General features: G+C 41.8%; 1 protein-coding gene across 1 annotated transcript in view; it reads left to right on the top strand.

Moving 5' to 3' along the window:
• nat8l (N-acetyltransferase 8-like) overlaps positions 1–15,273 on the top strand; it is a gene marked incomplete at both ends in the record, with an annotated part of 37,604 nt that extends 22,331 nt beyond the window's left edge. The window contains one exon of the mRNA XM_083640295.1: positions 14,906–15,273. Within this exon, the coding sequence (XP_083496421.1) occupies positions 14,906–15,273 (368 nt within the window). The remainder of the gene's footprint in view (positions 1–14,905) is intronic.
• Positions 15,274–18,168: the final 2,895 nt, after the last annotated feature.

Consider the following 18,168-nt stretch of genomic DNA (forward strand, 5'->3'; position numbering starts at 1 on the left):
TTTAGAAAGCCGTGCACCCCCCTCACCAAACAACAAGACCTCTGAAGTGAAGCGACTGATGAGGTTTTGGTCAGAGTGGATCGATACTGTATGATGGAGAATGACGGGGAAAGAGGGAGCCGGTTGGAAAACGGTGGAGTTCTGCTTTAACATGATGTGACATCACAGCAGCACATAGATAGCGGGGAGGAGAGATCAGCGCCTCCGGCAAAGCTTAGCAGCTCGTTAACGCCTGACAGGCTAAGATTACAGAGAGAGAGAGAGAGAGGCATAGACGCAACAGCTGCCCTTCACCTCTGTGATATCACATTAACGCCAGGCCAAGACAGCGCTGCTGTACGCTTGCACAGCCTGCTCGAAAGATAGATAAAAACAACAACGCATTCAACATCGATAAACACACAAATAATAAATACACAAAAATAAGGACTGCCCCCTTAACCCATTGATACCTGATGCAGCATTTGTGTGTGTATCCCTTTAAGACCGCGTGACGCGGTTCGCGGTCTTAAAGGGATACACACACAAATGAGGGATATACACGCAAATGCTGCATCAGGTATCAATGGGTTAAACCAAAACAAAATGCGTGATAGACATATGAATTCACCAACCACGGAGCTCCTTATTCGCGTGACGCAACTCACGGGGCGGTACATTTTGAACGATGCACCGATGCACACAGAGAGGCGGGCTTCCGTAACAGCCCAGCCAATCAGAGGCTTGCCACAGGAATTCCTACGGCAAAACCCGGAAACGCTGACTTGCGATTCAGACCCCTCCGCTACGGAGACTAACTCTAACCTGACGCTGCCAGATGATTTGTTTGAGTTGCTGGGGAAACCGTTTCAAGGGGGCAGGCACATTCACAAAACACCTGGCAGGTGATTGATTGGATGGACCATCTGTCTATCACGTCCATCACGGGCCTGCCGTCACTGGCGTCACACACCAAAAGCCCACCCTCTGCCTCTGATTGGTGCAAACCACCGGTGGTTTAGATTCAAACCAATAGATTGGAGCGTGGCGAGATGGATTGGTCATGTGATGTCGTGATCTCGCGTGAATCCAGCTGCCTTGCGAGGTGACACAAATCCGCCATTTTCAAAAAAGACCCACAGAGAGAAGTAAACTATAGCACTGACTGTGAGGCGGAGTCGAGACTAGGGATGTTCATTTTGAAAAATCTCCAAAATCGAAAATCGGGAAAATTAACGATCAATTATCGATTCATCGATTATCGATAGCGTAATAATAATATATATATATATATATTTTTTTTTACTCTGGTCTGGTAATAACGTTGCGCGTTCTCGGCCAGCTATGATGGCGATGCCGCTGTGTAGTAAGAATATCAGACACTAGCGCTGTGGCCAGGTAAACAAACATGTTACATGTCAGGTTACATGATGTAAGGCAACCGGCGTCTTCCAGCTTAGCTGACAGCACAAGAGTCAAATCAACAGGCCTGAGCCTCACTGAGGTCCGCAGACCGCTGGGTGCGTTTGTTTGTGTCCCCGGCGCATGCCGGTGTGAATTCCCCATGTTTAAAACAGTTTTGTTGGCACAAAGGCCCGTGCCCAGCCAGAAAACTAGAGACTATATGAAGCTCCACCTCACGTTCGTCGGCTGTGCAATGGAGTGGGGCGAGGAGGAACGAATTCCACCCAAACCTAGTCCGCAAAAAAACAATAAAAAAAATAAAAACTAAAATAATAACAATAATCGATCCAAATTCCACATGATCGATTCAATTCCTTAACGATCAATTATCGATTTTCGACAATTGATGAACATCCCTAGTCGAGACTGAACGCTTATCAACCGAATCAGCCCTCTAGGTTTCATCTGAAGCAAAAGACCCTAATCTTGTTAAGACACCATAACAAACTGTGCCTGTGTGTACAGTATAATGAGCTCGTGTGTGTGTGTTATTTTTGGTACCCGGGCTCATATCACAGCAGCAGCAGCAGCACAGAGACATATTCATATCGTTGTTGCATTAATATATATATAGAGAGAGAAATGAGATCTGTGGCGTTAAGAAGAACAACAATCAGATTTGTCCTGGTGTGAGAAGAATCATTACAGATGAAGCTCAGCACCTCTCCCTCTCTGTCTTTGGTTCTTGGCCTTGATTTATTTCTTGCCTGGAGATCATCTGCCTTCTTCTCCACGTCAGACCCTCCCCCCCCTGCTCTGTAATAATGGCAGATCCCACCCATTATTGATGTCTCTCTAACCTCCCTACCCCCCTTCAGGTTTCTCTGCTCCCGCAGCAATAATGGATCCTTCCGTAGAGCAGCCGCTCGTACTGTTCATACCGATTCCTCGCCTCCCTCCTCTCCTCTCCTCTTTCCTTCAGACAGGACAAATTAATGACTTCTTCCTCATCCTCCCTCTCTCCTATCCCCCCCTTCCCCCCGCATCCAAACCTTAGCATTCAGGGAAGGCATTTTCTGAGTAAATAAGCTCTTTTATAGCACCTGCCTCTCTCATATATATGCAGTTACATGCATTTAGACCTGGGAGCCGCCACTGAGCGCCTCTGCTTTCACAACTGGTTGTTCAACAGTCACAATGAAAGGGCATTTTGAGGGCACTTGACTTCCTTAATGTCATGCAAAGCCATGGAGAGTGGACCAGGTGACAGATACCAGGTGACAGATACCAGGGCACATTCAGAAATCATCCATCTAAGTGCCCTATTTTGGGATCAAAACGGTGACTAGTTTGCATCCCTGTTCGTTCCGCGCCAACAGGCATAAAGTAATGCGTGGGCGGGACCATTCAGAAATGTAAACCAATGGGATTTCAGTTAGGGGGAGAAAGGCAGTTTTATTTGCAGATGGGGCAGGATTGAGTTTTTGTAATGAGATTTTGATATAAAAAATGGGTCATTTTTTGGGCGGGCATTTATTGTTAACCTGGCCCCTTGTTAAGTGACAGCTGATAGGCTAACCTGGCCACTTGTTAAGTGACAGCTGATAGGCTAACCTGACCACTTGTTAAGTGACAGCTGATAGACTAACCTGGCCCCTTGTTAAGTGACAGCTGATAGGTTAACCTGACCACTTGTTAAGTGACAGCTGATAGGCTAACCTGACCACTTGTTAAGTGACAGCTGATAGACTAACCTGACCACTTGTTAAGTGACAGCTGATAGGCTAACCTGACCACTTGTTAAGTGACAGCTGATAGGTTAACCTGGCCACTTGTTAAGTGACAGCTGATAGGTTAACCTGGCCACTTGTTAAGTGACAGCTGATAGGTTAACCTGGCCACTTGTTAAGTGACAGCTGATAGGTTAACCTGGCCCCTTGTTAAGTGACAGCTGATAGGTTAACCTGGCCCCTTGTTAAGTGACAGCTGATAGGTTAACCTGGCCACTTGTTAAGTGACAGCTGATAGGCTAACCTGGCCACTTGTTAAGTGACAGCTGATAGGCTAACCTGGCCACTTGTTAAGTGACAGCTGATAGGCTAACCTGGCCACTTGTTAAGTGACAGCTGATAGGCTAACCTGGCCACTTTACTTGTTACTGTATGCGAGAGCTGATCCGGGATTCAGGACTGAATTGCAGCATGGGAAATAACCGTACACACCGTAACCTACACTGATGTAGCCTATCCGCTAAACGCTTTGTTTTTCAGTCAACACTTTACCGAGAGCGTCAGTGGATCTGGACAAAAATATCGTCTTTTGCAAATACATTTGTGCCGAAAGACCAACGAAAAGCAGTCGAGACTTTAGTCCCGCCCACACAGGTGCTGATTGGCTTCCTTGTTTTTCCTGTAGCGATAACAAGCCGTCGGAGCAGCAGAGCTCCAGCAGGACCTTCTCAATGGCTCGGTACAGTCTGAGAAGTGGGCGGGTCTGGAAACAGGCCAGATGAGACGTTTGGCTCCTCTACTCTAGTTTCATCTTGGATGAAAGGTGTTTTGAGCGTAACGTTACGAGATCTCAAACTTCCTCTGGAGCTACAAACACCCCCTCCTCCTCCTCTCTCCCTTTTGTTCGCTCCATTCTCTCCCGGTGTCTCTCTGTCATCCCATCTCCAGGGGAGTGACGTCCCCCCGGCAGCGATAATGACAGCTTAGCGGTGCCTGAGCTCCACTAAATCCACCATGCTGATGTAAAGTTCCTCCAGCCGTCATATGAGGAGGCTTAAGAGGTCATATATACTGTGCCCTCTTCAGAGAGGGAGGGAGACAGGCAGAGAGAATAGAGAGGCAACGTGAACGTCAACTTCCTGCTTCAGCACTGTACCAGAGATGTTCTTCCGCCATTTATCTTCCCATAGACATTTCGTAAAATGCGTATAAAAATAGTTTTACTTGGTCAAACCAAACGGTTCAGATATATTTAGAATCGCGAGAGACCATAGAACATTTCACTCGGACCAGAACTTAAAAAAACAACATGGAAAAAATATTTTCTTTAAACCCGCATTTTTTTTAACGTTTTGGTCAGAGTGAAATGTTATGCGATCTCTCCTGTTTCTAAATATATCTGAACCGTTTGGTTTGAACAAGTAAAACTATCTTTATACGCATTTTACAAAATGTCTATGGGAAAATAAATGGCGGATGAAAATCTCTGGTACAGTGCTGAAGCAGGAAGTAGGCGCTCACTTTGCCTCTCTATTTACATTTGTGTGTTTTCATATAGTCCCATGTGTGAGCTATAAGGGTCTTTTTGAGCCACAGTGTTAAGTAATACAGACAGACTGAGGAGCAGACAGACAGACACACACACTGCGGGTGGTTGGCGGGCCTGCTTTCCTGTGCTGTCCTCATTCCTGGCACAGGCTCGGGTCAGACAGATGGTCAGGAGGGGCTTTATGGAAGCGGACCCCCCACACACACACGCCTCCGACAGACACACACACACACACACACACACACACACACACCCGCGCACACACACACACACACACACACACGACTCCAACAGACACGCCCACACACACTCACACTCACACACACACACACACACACACACACGCTCACACACACACACACACACACACACCCCTCCAACACACACTCACACAAACACACACACACACATACGTACAAGCGTAATAAGAATGTCGGCTGAGTGCCACTGGAATCCACGGTGCAGCCCTGTGACATGTGTGTATAATCAAACATCATTGCGATTGGTGATAGAGATAGATTAGATTGGTGATAGAGATAGATTAGATTGGTGATAGAGATAGATTAACACCTCGCTAATCCAAAATGGAACAGAGATATCCTGATATCAGACTGAACCGTCAACCCGTTACAATAATCCACTCGGGGGGGACGGGGAGGGGGGGGGGGATGAAAAAAACATTTGAATAAACGCCTCCAGAGTGCTGTTTGGATTTCAAAGTGGTACTTTTAATCGATTTAGGACAAGCTGGATAGCAGCATCTATCTCGTCTATAGCGGTCGCCCATTGCAGTTAATACTCATTTGACAATGGTGACGGCTTGACAATCATGGCATTACCCATACGGAAGAGGCATATATACACATATATGTAGTAAACATACATGTAGTATATGTTCATATAAGTATTCGACATATATCCACCTATATATCCAGGATATATGTGCATATATGTGCATATGTATCACAATATATGAACATGTATGGAATTGGAACGTTTCATATATGGTCCATATATGTTTGTCCTATATAATTATATATGTGCATACACGTATAGATTGTATATGGACACATATGGCAATTAATTATATGTACATTTGTATGCATTGACACTATACGGACATATATGGTTAATACATATAAAACTATATATGAATAATAACTATACATACATATATGTTTTATTTTATATGAACATATATGACTATTACCTGTGTATAACTGTATGTATTTATCTGTATTCGACATATATCCACCTATATATCCAGGATATACGTGCATATATGTGCATATATATCACAATATATGAACATGTATGGAATTGGAACGTTTCATATATGGTCCATATATGTTTGTCCTATATAATTATATATGTGCATACATGTATAGATTGTATATGGACACATATGGCAATTAATTATATGTACATTTGTATGCATTGACAGTATACGGGCATATATGGTTAATACATATATAACTATATATGAATAATAACTATACATACATATGGTTTATTTTACATGAACATATATGACTATTACCTGTGTATAACTGTATGTATTTATCTGTATTCGACATATATCCACCTATATATCCAGGATAGATGTGCATATATGTGCATATATATCACAATATATGAACATGTATGGAATTGGAACGTTTCATATATGGTCCATATATGTTTGTCCTATATAATTATATATGTGCATACATGTATAGATTGTATATGGACACATATGGCAATTAATTATATGTACATTTGTATGCATTGACACTATACGGGCATATATGGTTAATACATATAAAACTATATATGAATAATAACTATACATACATATATGTTTTATTTTATATGAACATATATGACTATTACCTGTGTATAACTATGTATTTATCTGTATTCGACATATATCCACCTATAAATCCAGGATATATGTGCATATATATCACAATATATGAACATGTATGGAATCAAAACACATATCTCTTAATTAAAAGAAATATAATTTTCCAAATTATTTTTGATTGAACAACATCTCAGAAGTGAAACCCACCATAAAAATGGTTAGTTTTGTGCAAGACTTCCAGCACTACTGGATATTTTCAAGGTTAGTCCAGTGTGCATGAGATTGAAAAATAAGGGTTTTTTGACAGTGGTGTCATTAAAATGCCCCATAGTCTATATTATGGTTTTAGTGTAAACATATATTATATATGATTTAGAAGCTCATCGTAAAGCTGATTCCAAATATATAATTTAAAAACTTCATAAATTAAATCCTGTGGAGTTATTAACCATATTAGATCCCTAATCTCTGCCCCAAATGCATCATGGGACTTCCATGCAAATTCTGGAGAAATGTTCACGCCCCCTCCAACCAGTCTCTCTGCTGCACCCTGGATTACTTACATGAACATAGATGATCACATGTATGAGAATACTCATATATGTTAATTGCTTATATGAGCATACCTGCTGACATATGTAAGTAAAGTCTTCTATGTTAATTGCTGATATACACATATATGTAGACATATGTAAGTTTAACCCTTGTTCAATGCGTACACAAACATATATGATTACATGTATGAGAATATCCGCATATGTTAATTGATTATATGAGCATATATGTTGACATACATAATAGTAATCATATATGTTTAATGCTTATACGAACACATATTTTGATATGGAAGAGAATAACATATATGTGTGTTGCTTGTATTTGCATATATGCGAAAATATGTAGAAATATTCTTATGTTAATTGCTTATATGTACATATATCTAAACATATGCGAGAATAACCCTGTATGTCCATTACTTGTATGAACATATATGATCACATGTATGAGAATACTCATATATGTTAATTGCTTATATGAGCAAACATGCTTGCATATGTACGTAAATTATTATATGTTAATTGCTGATATGCACATATATGTAGACATATGTAAGTTTAACCCTATATGTTCAATGCTTACACAAACATATATGATTACATGTATGCGAACATCCGCATATGTTAATTGATTATATGAGCATATATGTTGACATACGTAATAATGATCATATATGTTTAATGCTTATATGCACACATATTTTGATATGCAAGAGAATAACATATATGTGTGTTGCTTGTATTTGCATATATGCGGAAATATGTAGAAATATTCTTATATGTTAATTGCTTATATGTACATATATATAAACATATGCAAGAATAACCCTGTATGTCCATTACTTGCATGGACATATATGATCACATGTATGAGAATACTCATATATGTTAATTGCTTATATGAGCATACATGCTTACATAAGTAAATTCTTATATGTGAATTGCTGATATGCACGTATATGTAGACATATGTAAGTTTAACCATATATGTTCAAAGCTTACACAAACATATATGATTACATATATGCGAACATCTGCATATGTTAATTGATTATATGAGCATATATGTTGACATACGTAATAATGATCATATATGTTTAATGCTTATATGCACACATATTTTGATATGCAAGAGAATAACATATATGTGTGTTGCTTGTATTTGCATATATGCGGAAATATGTAGAGATATTCTTATATGTTAATTGCTTATATGTACATATATCTAAACATATGCGAGAATAACCCTGTATGTCCATTACTTGTATGAACATATATGATCACATGTATGAGAATACTCATATATGTTAATTGCTTATATGAGCAAACATGCTTGCATATGTACGTAAATTCTTATATGGTAATTGCTGATATGCACATATATGTAGACATATGTAAGTTTAACCCTATATGTTCAATGCTTACACAAACATATATGATTACATGTATGCGAACATCCGCATATGTTAATTGATTATATGAGCATATATGTTGACATACGTAATAATGATCATATATGTTTAATGCTTATATGCACACATATTTTGATATGCAAGAGAATAACAGATATGTGTGTTGCTTGTATTTGCATATATGCGGAAATATGTAGAAATATTCTTATGTGTTAATTGCTTATATGTACATATATCTAAACATATGCGAGAATAACCCTGTATGTCCATTACTTGTATAAACATATATGATCACTTGTATGAGAATACTCATATGTTAATTGCTTATATGAGCATACATGCTTACATATGTAAGTAAATTCTTATATGTTAATTGCTGATATGCACATATGTGTAGACATATGTAAGTTTAACCATATATGTTTAATGCTTACACAAACATATATGATTACATGTATGCGAACATCCGCATATGTTAATTGATTATATGAGCATATATGTTGACATACGTAATAATGATCATATATGTTTAATGCTTAAATGCACACATATTTTGATATGCAAGAGAATAACATATATGTGTGTTGCTTGTATTTGCATATATGCGGAAATATGTAGAAACATTCTTATATGTTAATTGCTTATATGTACATATATCTAAACATATGCAAGAATAACCCTATATGTCCATTACTTACATGAGCATATATGATCACATGTATGGGAGTACTCATATATGTTAATTGCTTATATGAGCATACATGCTTACATAATAAGTAAATTCTTATATGGTAATTGCTGATATGCACATATATGTAGACATATGTAAGTTTAACCCTATATGTTCAATGCTTACACAAACATATATGATTACATGTATGTGAACATCCGCATATGTGAATTGATTATATGAGCATATATGTTGACATACGTAATAATAATCATATATGTTTAATGCTCATATGCACACATATATTGATATGCAAGAGAATAACATATATGTGTGTTGCTTGTATTTGCATATATGCGGAAATATGTAAAAATATTCTTATATGTTAATTGCTTATATGTACATATATCTAAACATATGCTAGAATAATCCTATATGTCCATTACTTACATGAGCATATATGATCACATGTATGGGAGTACTCATATATGTTAATTGCCTATATGATCATATATGTCAATTTATATTTGGATCACATATATGATCCTCACATATATATGCATATATCTCAGGTGGGTTTGTATGCAAAGTGCATACATGTACATGTATGGTGACATATATGTGGACCTTGTGTCGGATGTATGTCCATATATGTGTATATATGCCTCTTCCGTATGGGTAGTCCTGTCCGTTGCACTGTTTATTGGCACTGATTGGTCAATCGTTAGTCCCCCTCTGCGCTCATTGGTCACCGGTCTGTTGCATGTCACAGAAGGTAGCCAACTCGGCGGAGTGGGTTAGATTCAAACGTTTCTGGACGCAGGCGAGAACGGAGAATCTCTTCAACAATAATTCCGTAACCTGCTGTAACTGTGTGCCTCTGTACACCCAAATATCCTCCACATTTAGTGGATATTTGATTGGTTTCATGGAGGAACTATTTTCTTTTGACTGAACTACACCCGGCCGCTAGCTAGCTGCTAGCTAGTTCCTACATGAAACTGCAAAAGAAGATAGTTCCTACATGAAACTGCTCACAACAAAGTCTGTGCATTATCTTGAGTAACCCGGGTCATGATTTCTGGAAAGAGACAATGCTGTTGAGTTTTTCAAATGTACTTTTTTGGTGCTTCGAGCACCACAAGCCGAGTGCCATCCAGTTCCATTGTATTGGAGAGAAGGCAGAAACTCTGCGGCCGATATCTCCAAAACTCAGGCAACTAACACAACACGATATAGATGGATAAATAGCACTGCAGGTGAGAGGAAAAATATGTATTTCGGATTTTAGGGTGAGCTGTCCCTTTAAAAGTGAAGACAAATACGATAGAGACACTGCGTAACGCGTCATCATTCAGAAAGCAATCAATCAGACAGGGGCGCGGCCGTCGCGACCTACATATGCCGGTCGTTTGATTCAGTAACACAAGCCACCGGATCGGCTTAACAAGAAGCCTGCAGGGGCCTCAAATCCCCCCTTGTCACACGGGACCCCAGAAGCACGATGATAATGTCACCGCCTGTGTGTGTGTGTGTGTGTGTGTGTGTGTGTGTGTGTGTGTGACGTCATGTGGGTTCGCATGTGTGTGAGAGTCAGCAAAAGGGAGAGAAAGAGAGAGTTTGTGTGCATGTGTGTGTGTGTGTGTGTGTGTGTGAGAGAGAGAGATTCAGAATTGATGGACAGGAGGTCCCAGATTGTATTTTCTGCAGGTCAGCCTCTGCCAGTCACAGTAAAGTCAGATCTATCTATAACAAACAGATGGGAGTTTTAGTAGAAAAACCCGGAAGCGCTGCCAGCCGGGTCGTGTGCCACAAATACTACTGCTGCTGATGATGGAGAGGCAACTGGGACATTGTTCAGAACATGCGAGGCGGACAGGTTGTTTTCCTTGAAAGATTACTATTGGTCGCCCCGGAAGCCGGGCTGCGTTCAGCAGCGCTTACATTCAAATGGGCTTGATTGAGATTCAGAGGGGGAATCGTTTCAAAAGGACGCTGATGACGACTGATAAACAGACAAAACTAAACGTGTTCATCCCATGTTCAACTCCCCGTGAATGAATCTTTTGTATGTTGTCTGTTGGCTTGAGCTAATGTTTGCACTAGGATCAACAACTGTATTTACATTCTTCTCTTTGGGGGGAAATTGTCTAGCTGTTGGGGTCTAATATGAAATTAAATAAATATGAAGACGGTAATTAATCTCTCAAGACAGATTTAATTCGACCTGCGTGAAAATGTGTTGGCAGCACGGGCGAACAAAATCGGGGATAACGGCGCTCCTAATAATAGCGCAGGCGGTTAGTAAAATTTGCATAAAGGGGCGTGGCCGGGACGAGTTGAGTTCCGGTTCTTCAGGTATTGAATGAAGCTTGCCCCCAGAGGTTAGACAGTGATACAGCTGAATAAACATTTCATGTTATACTAACTGATAGATGTCTTCTGCACTTTTATCATTAAGACACGTCACCAACGACGACAAGGAAAAGCGTGCCACACAGCCTGATCACCAGAACGGCTTACAAACTGCAGGCTTAGCTCAGAGCAACTACAGATCAATACTAAAACGGCTTCTATTCAAGCTCTTAACAACAGTGCTCTGGTGGAGGGGCATAGGTCTTTTTCACAGCAGCCATTTTGTGACTAAAAGGCAGGAAGTAACACAAAACATGAATTAGTGTCTCCAACTTCCAGTCCCTTTAGGTGTTCCAGTGCTGGGATGAGTTGATTGCACCTGTGTTGTTTACCCTGCCTTTTAGACACAAAATGGCGGCTGTGAAAAAAGGCCCATTGTCCGCTGACATGTCTTGTGTTGTATTGTATCTCTGTTTGTGCTGTGAATGTTTGTGTATTAGTTTGTCTTGTTATCTGTCTGTCACTCACCAATGTCTATCTTTGTAATCTGATGTTTTCACTTTGAGCAGCAAATGAAGGTGTTGCATCTTATGCCGACTACGTCGTTTTGAATTCAGCAAATGGGGTTTATACAAAACGGCATTATCCACAGTTGATGAAACTCACTCGACACGCTAACGATTCCATCGCACTCCTCTCTCTCTCTCTCTCATCTCCCAAATCGGTCTTTCTCGATCTATCGTTTTGCCTGTCTGTGTGTGTGTGTGTGTGTGTGTGTGTCTCTCTCTCTCTCTGTATCAGTTCATCTCATTCCATCATGACTATGCTTTTAATCAGCAGTGTCTCACAGAGTGGCTAATGCCATTAAGATCCAGGCAGTCACTGGTCGCTGCCCTCCTCATCCATCTCTCCCTCCCTCTTCTCTCCACACAAAGCATTTAAGCCAATAAAGTAGGGATGTCCGATATTATCGGCCTTCCGATATTATCGGCCGATATTAGCATAAAAAAATCGATATCAGAAAATATCGGTATCGGTTTTCATGCCGATTTTTTTTTTTTTTTTTTTAATACAGGGGGAGTCTCACTGAGAGCAATGCTCTCTTTTTCAGGAGTGCCCTGTTCACATTCACACACACAGTCATACCTGGAAGCTGACCAGTACAACCACAGTCTGATCTGTTGGCCACTGAGCAGCTCCACTGGAGCGGTTGGGTTTAAGGGCCTTGCTCAAGGGCACCTCAGTGGTGGTAATGAGGGAGGGGCAAGCGCTGCCTTTTCACTTTCCCCACCCAGATTTATCCTGCCGGTCCCGGGGATTCAACTGACGACCTTCTGGTCACAAGCTCGCTTCTCTAACACTTACAACTTTAACACAACATGCATATTATATATTAAACTCTTCAGCTACATTAAGCTACATTATGTAACTTGTTACGTGACATTTTGGTGGAAAAAAAGCCCGCTTATATCGGTATCGGTTGATATCGGTTGATATCGGTATCGGAAATTAAGAGTTGGACATTATCGGATATCGGATATCGGTAAAAAAGCCAATATCGAACATCCCTACAATAAAGCCATTATAAACCGACCCGTTCTTCCAACTGTTACTTTCATCCATCCACCCTCATCACTTCAGGGGCCATTAATGAAGTCCATTTTTTTTCAAGTGGGCCTTGTGGGAATTGTAGTCCGTTAACGTTTTGGACACGCTTGTGAGGATAATGCTGTGTTCAATGGGTATAGAGATGCACACTAAAAAATGCTCTCCAGTCACACACTTTGTACTCGAGAAATTGCATTTTGATTCAAAGTTTCCACCTTCAACTTGAACAGGAGTCTGGAGGGTCACGGTGTGTTGGAGCAGCCGAGTGCGAGTGTCTCTATCCTCCATTACCTCTCCATCCAATCAATGGTGTTAATTGACCTCGAGCAAAGCTAAATCTATCTAATGACGAAATTATTCAAGCAGCACACACTGAAAGGCTTTAGGCCCGTTCCCCAACTTTCCTATCAATGCTTACTTAAAGAGCCCAGTTTACACCGCTGATTCGCAACGAGACAAAATCGTTTTAATTTTTATTTAATTTTTCATTGGAATTGAGTAGGGACAATGCACATTAATGAACATTAGTATCAGAGATACATAAACATGCCGGATTGTAGCACTCTACTGCTAATAGAGAAGCAAAGTGAACGTCACTTCCTGCTTCAGCACTGTACCAGAGATTTTCATCCACCATTTATTTTCCCATAGACATTTGGTAGAATGCTTATAAAAATACTTTTACTTCGTCGAACCAAACGGTTCAGCTAACGCTCTAATCGGGAGAGACCATAGAACATTTAACTCGGACCAAAACTAAAAAAAATCAACATTGAAAAAACATTTTCTTCAAACCCGCATTATTTTTTTTACGTTTTGGCCCTACTGAAATGTTACGCGATCTCTCCTGTTTCTAAATATATCTGAACCGTTTGGTTTTGAACAAGTAAAAGTATTTTTATAAGCATTTTACAAAATGTCTATGGGAAAATAAATGGCGGATGAAAATCTCTGGTACAGTGCTGAAGCAGGAAGTAGGCGGTCACTTTGCCTCTCTATTTACATCCGCAGTACCCTCATTAAAAAAAAGACACCAGTGTCACCACACAACAGTAGCATACAAATACAAAATAAAACGATACAATGTCGCAGGGGAAAGTTGCAGTGGTGGAAACTCTCATCTCGACTCCGACGTCAGCTGATGGTATCGCAATTCAGGTCGTCAAAGTCGTAGGAACTGGTTTGCAAGTTTCAACTGGTCTCGTGGTGAATCTTTGGTCTAAACTGGGCTTAAAGGAACACTCCGCCCATTTTCAACCAGCTTTGTATCATTAGAACATCAGTAGTATATCAGAAAACTGTAAACGGTTTTGAAGTCTGTCATTTAATTTGACAGTTATTGAGTGTTAAAGTGTGGACCAGTGACATCACTGGTCCACACTAACTCAAATTAATAACTCATTAACTCAAATCAACTCTCAATAACTGTCAAACTAGATGAATGACATCAAAACCGTCATCTAGTTTGACAGTTATTGAGAGATGATTTGAGTTAATGAGTTATTCATTTGAGTTAGTGTGGACCAGTGATGTCACTGGTCCACACTTTAACACTCAATAACTGTCAAATTAAATGACAGACTTCAAAACCGTTTACAGTTTTCTGATATACTACTGATGTTCTAATGACACAAAGCTGGTTGAAAATGGGCAGTGTTCCTTTAAAGGAACTATAGATGCACTGGAGTGAGCAACATGTTTCGCTTACAGACTTTGTCACTTTGTTCGCTCATCTATCTCGAACTAACCTCCTCTCCCCCCCCCCCCCCCCCGTGTTGGTGTTTTTCTCCGGCAGGGTCGTGTTTCTGGGTGGCGGTGTTGGAGGGCCGCGTGGTGGGCATCGTGGCGGCGCAGGGCCGCGAGGACGACAACGCCGTGGAGCTGCGCCGCATGTCGGTGGACTCGCGCTACCGCGGGAAGGGCATCGCCAAGGCGCTGGGCCGGCGCGTGCTGGAGTTCGCCGTGCGCAACGACTACGCTGCCGTGGCGCTCGGCACCACCGCCGTCAAGCTGGCCGCCCACAAGCTGTACGAGTCGCTGGGCTTCCGCCGGACGGGCCGCAGCGACGACTACCGGCTGCCTGGAATGAACCGCTCGCCGCTGGAGAGGCTCTTCTTCCAGATCCAACACAGCCGCTACCGCCTGCAGCTCCGTGAGGAGTGAGAAGAGATGACAGGGAGGGACGGAGGGAGGAGGGAGAGAGAGAGGAGAGATGGAGAGGAGGAGGGGGAGATGATGGAGAGAGAGAGGGACAGACAGAGAGAGAGCCGTGACCCTCCTTGACCCCGCCGACCGATCGACCCGCGTCCTCTCTTCTTTCCGACAGCGTTTATTTATTTTGTGTCCTTAGAGTTAACTTCTATTTACTACTTAACACTTCTACTATTTCATCTTTAAAGTCACTAACGTTTTTTTTTTATTATGCTTTTGTTGCTGTTTTTTTGTATTATACTTTTTTACATTTTTGAATAAGAGTTTGTCCCCCACCCACCAATTTTATTAGTCTATTTTTTTGTACCTGCTCCCCCCTCTCTTTCCATTGTGGGAGAGAGAGAGACAAAAACCTGGGCATACATACATGACATCGCCGTCCCATTCCAATCTAACTGACATCCCAAATGAGGTACCCTCCCCTCCCCGCCCTTTGGTTTTCAGATCATGTGACTTTGATCAATATTCCCCTTCATTGCTACCCAACACAATGGCCCCTCCTCACCCCTCCCCCATTACCTCAAGACCCCCCCCCCCCCCTCCCTCCCACTACTCCCAGCAGCCGGTTGGTTGAGCCCTAGCAGGCTACCATGACAGATTTGCATAGTGTTTCATGATGGGGGTGGATGGATGGAGGAATGGGACGGATGGGGAGGGGCCTATATGGCTCCCTCGAGAGAACGAAGCGTAACAAAAAACAGCTGGGGGGGTTGTGGCATAGATGCACTCAATTACGCTCAAACCCACCATCCTTTTACCATCATTCTTCAGTGTCACATTTGCTGTGCGCCTTGTGGACAGAGCGCCGGGCGCGCGCACACACACACGGACACACACACACACACACGCACGGACACGCACACACACACACACAGACACGCACGCACACACACACACAGACTAAGTCGTCTGGCCTTTAGCCAGTCTCTCAAGACACCATATTGAAGCACAGCACGTGTTGTGGTACTAACCCCCATAGTGAGAGAGAAGGACGAATGGATGGATAGGGGGGAGACGCACTCTGTGTATCCTGTGTACCTAGACGGGAGAGGAAACAACACAGTGCATTTCCTCGCCGTTAGCGTTAGCGTCTGCTTCGGTGGCGTGGCGTTAACCCCTCCCTCCATCTCCTCTCTCCATTTACCATACTTTTTTTTTTATCACTCCTCTCCTCGTTGGAGCTGCGGAGAGGGCCTCTGATTGGTTGGGGTGAGAGGAGGGCGGAACTTTCTCGCTGCGATGTCGCACACACAGATCCCAAGATACACTATAGAATGCATGTCAGAGCTTGTGTGTGTGTGTGTATGTATGTGGTTAAGAGTACGTGACTGTGTATATGTGTGTGTGTGTGTGTGTGTGTGTGTGTGTGTGCTATGGTCAGAAGCTAGACCATGGCCTCAGCTGCAAATGATGAACAACAACCTCTTTCTAATTTAAATCCTATGTTTGATGCATGAACACACACACGCATCCTTTCTTGCTATGAGTCAAGTATTATCTAACTGAACAATACTGGTTTCTTTGTGTGTACTTATTCAATGGTTTACTGATTGAAGCAAGTGATCAATTCTCACATTTTGGATACGTTTAGTGTTTGATTGATAATTAGTCATTTTGTAACTTTAAAAGTCATATTGCTACATTGTAGTATGCTGATTTTGCTGTCAAAAACGACGACAATTACCAAGTAGCTGCGGTCTACACACCATACTTAATCCAGGTTATTGGGGATCAACTTGGGTAAGACATGACTACTAGCAATATTTGCAAACCTACAGTACATAACTGAGCACAAATAGCAAATAAATGCATAAATATACCAATATATTGGCATTAGTATTACCCCTTTATGCATTTACATTGTGTATACAGTTGGAGGACTCATGTAGCGAACGTACCCTCAAAAGACGTTTCTCTCCCATAACACCTCTCTCCATCTCCATCCTCGTACCATACAACCAGCAGAAGTAGATTCAACCACCCACCACTCTGAGCCTAAGTTGTGTCATCACACTACTACTTGTACAAAGTTCAAAAAATAAAAATAAAAAATGCGACAAAAAAAATCACATAAGATGAAAAAGAGCGAGAGAAAAAAACCAGATACTAACGTAAACATCATGAAGCTACCACTGACCCTCCTCGCCCTTCCACCCGCCTCCCTCCCTCCCTCCCTCCCCAACACTCCCTCCCTCCCATTCATGAATCTGTCTGCAACCCTGGGCTAGACCCTAAACCTTCCATTTGAACCCTGCCCGCCTCCCACTGACCTTTGACCCCCACCCACCCCCCACCCCCGATCCCAGGCCCCGCCCATCTCTGCATGCGCCACAGAGCCTTGCTGCGCTGCTTTTATTATTACATTTGATGCTTGTTGGGCCAAACCCTAGACCCCGCCCCTCTCGGGATGTCATCTACGCAGTGTGACGCCTCCCCCTGCAGCTAGGGGAGGGCCTAGTGCCAGGGTACAAGGAAGATGCATTGTTGTGTGTGTGTGTGTGTGTGTGTGTGTGTGTGTGTGCGTGTGTATGAGTGTTGGTGCAGACATAAGATACACTCACCAACTGCGGCACTGCCTGGATGACATCATGCCTGCCAGCCAACCAACTGTAGAATGCAAAAGCAATGCAAGTGTGGCATGCCCCTGTACCCGCTGTGCGTACGGTGCCTGCCCTGGAGAAGTATAGAAAAAAAAAAACTTAACTGATATCTATATATATATATAAATATATATATATAAAAAGAAAATAAGCTTCTTTTTTAGACAAACATATAAAAGAAATGTGTGTTTTTGTTTTGAGGAAAAAAATAGGAATTATACCGTTTTGCATGAAACGTGTCTTTGAA

Source organism: Poromitra crassiceps (genome assembly GCF_964638095.1).
Source record: "Poromitra crassiceps genome assembly, chromosome: 7".
NCBI classification, from domain to species: domain Eukaryota; kingdom Metazoa; phylum Chordata; class Actinopteri; order Beryciformes; family Melamphaidae; genus Poromitra; species Poromitra crassiceps.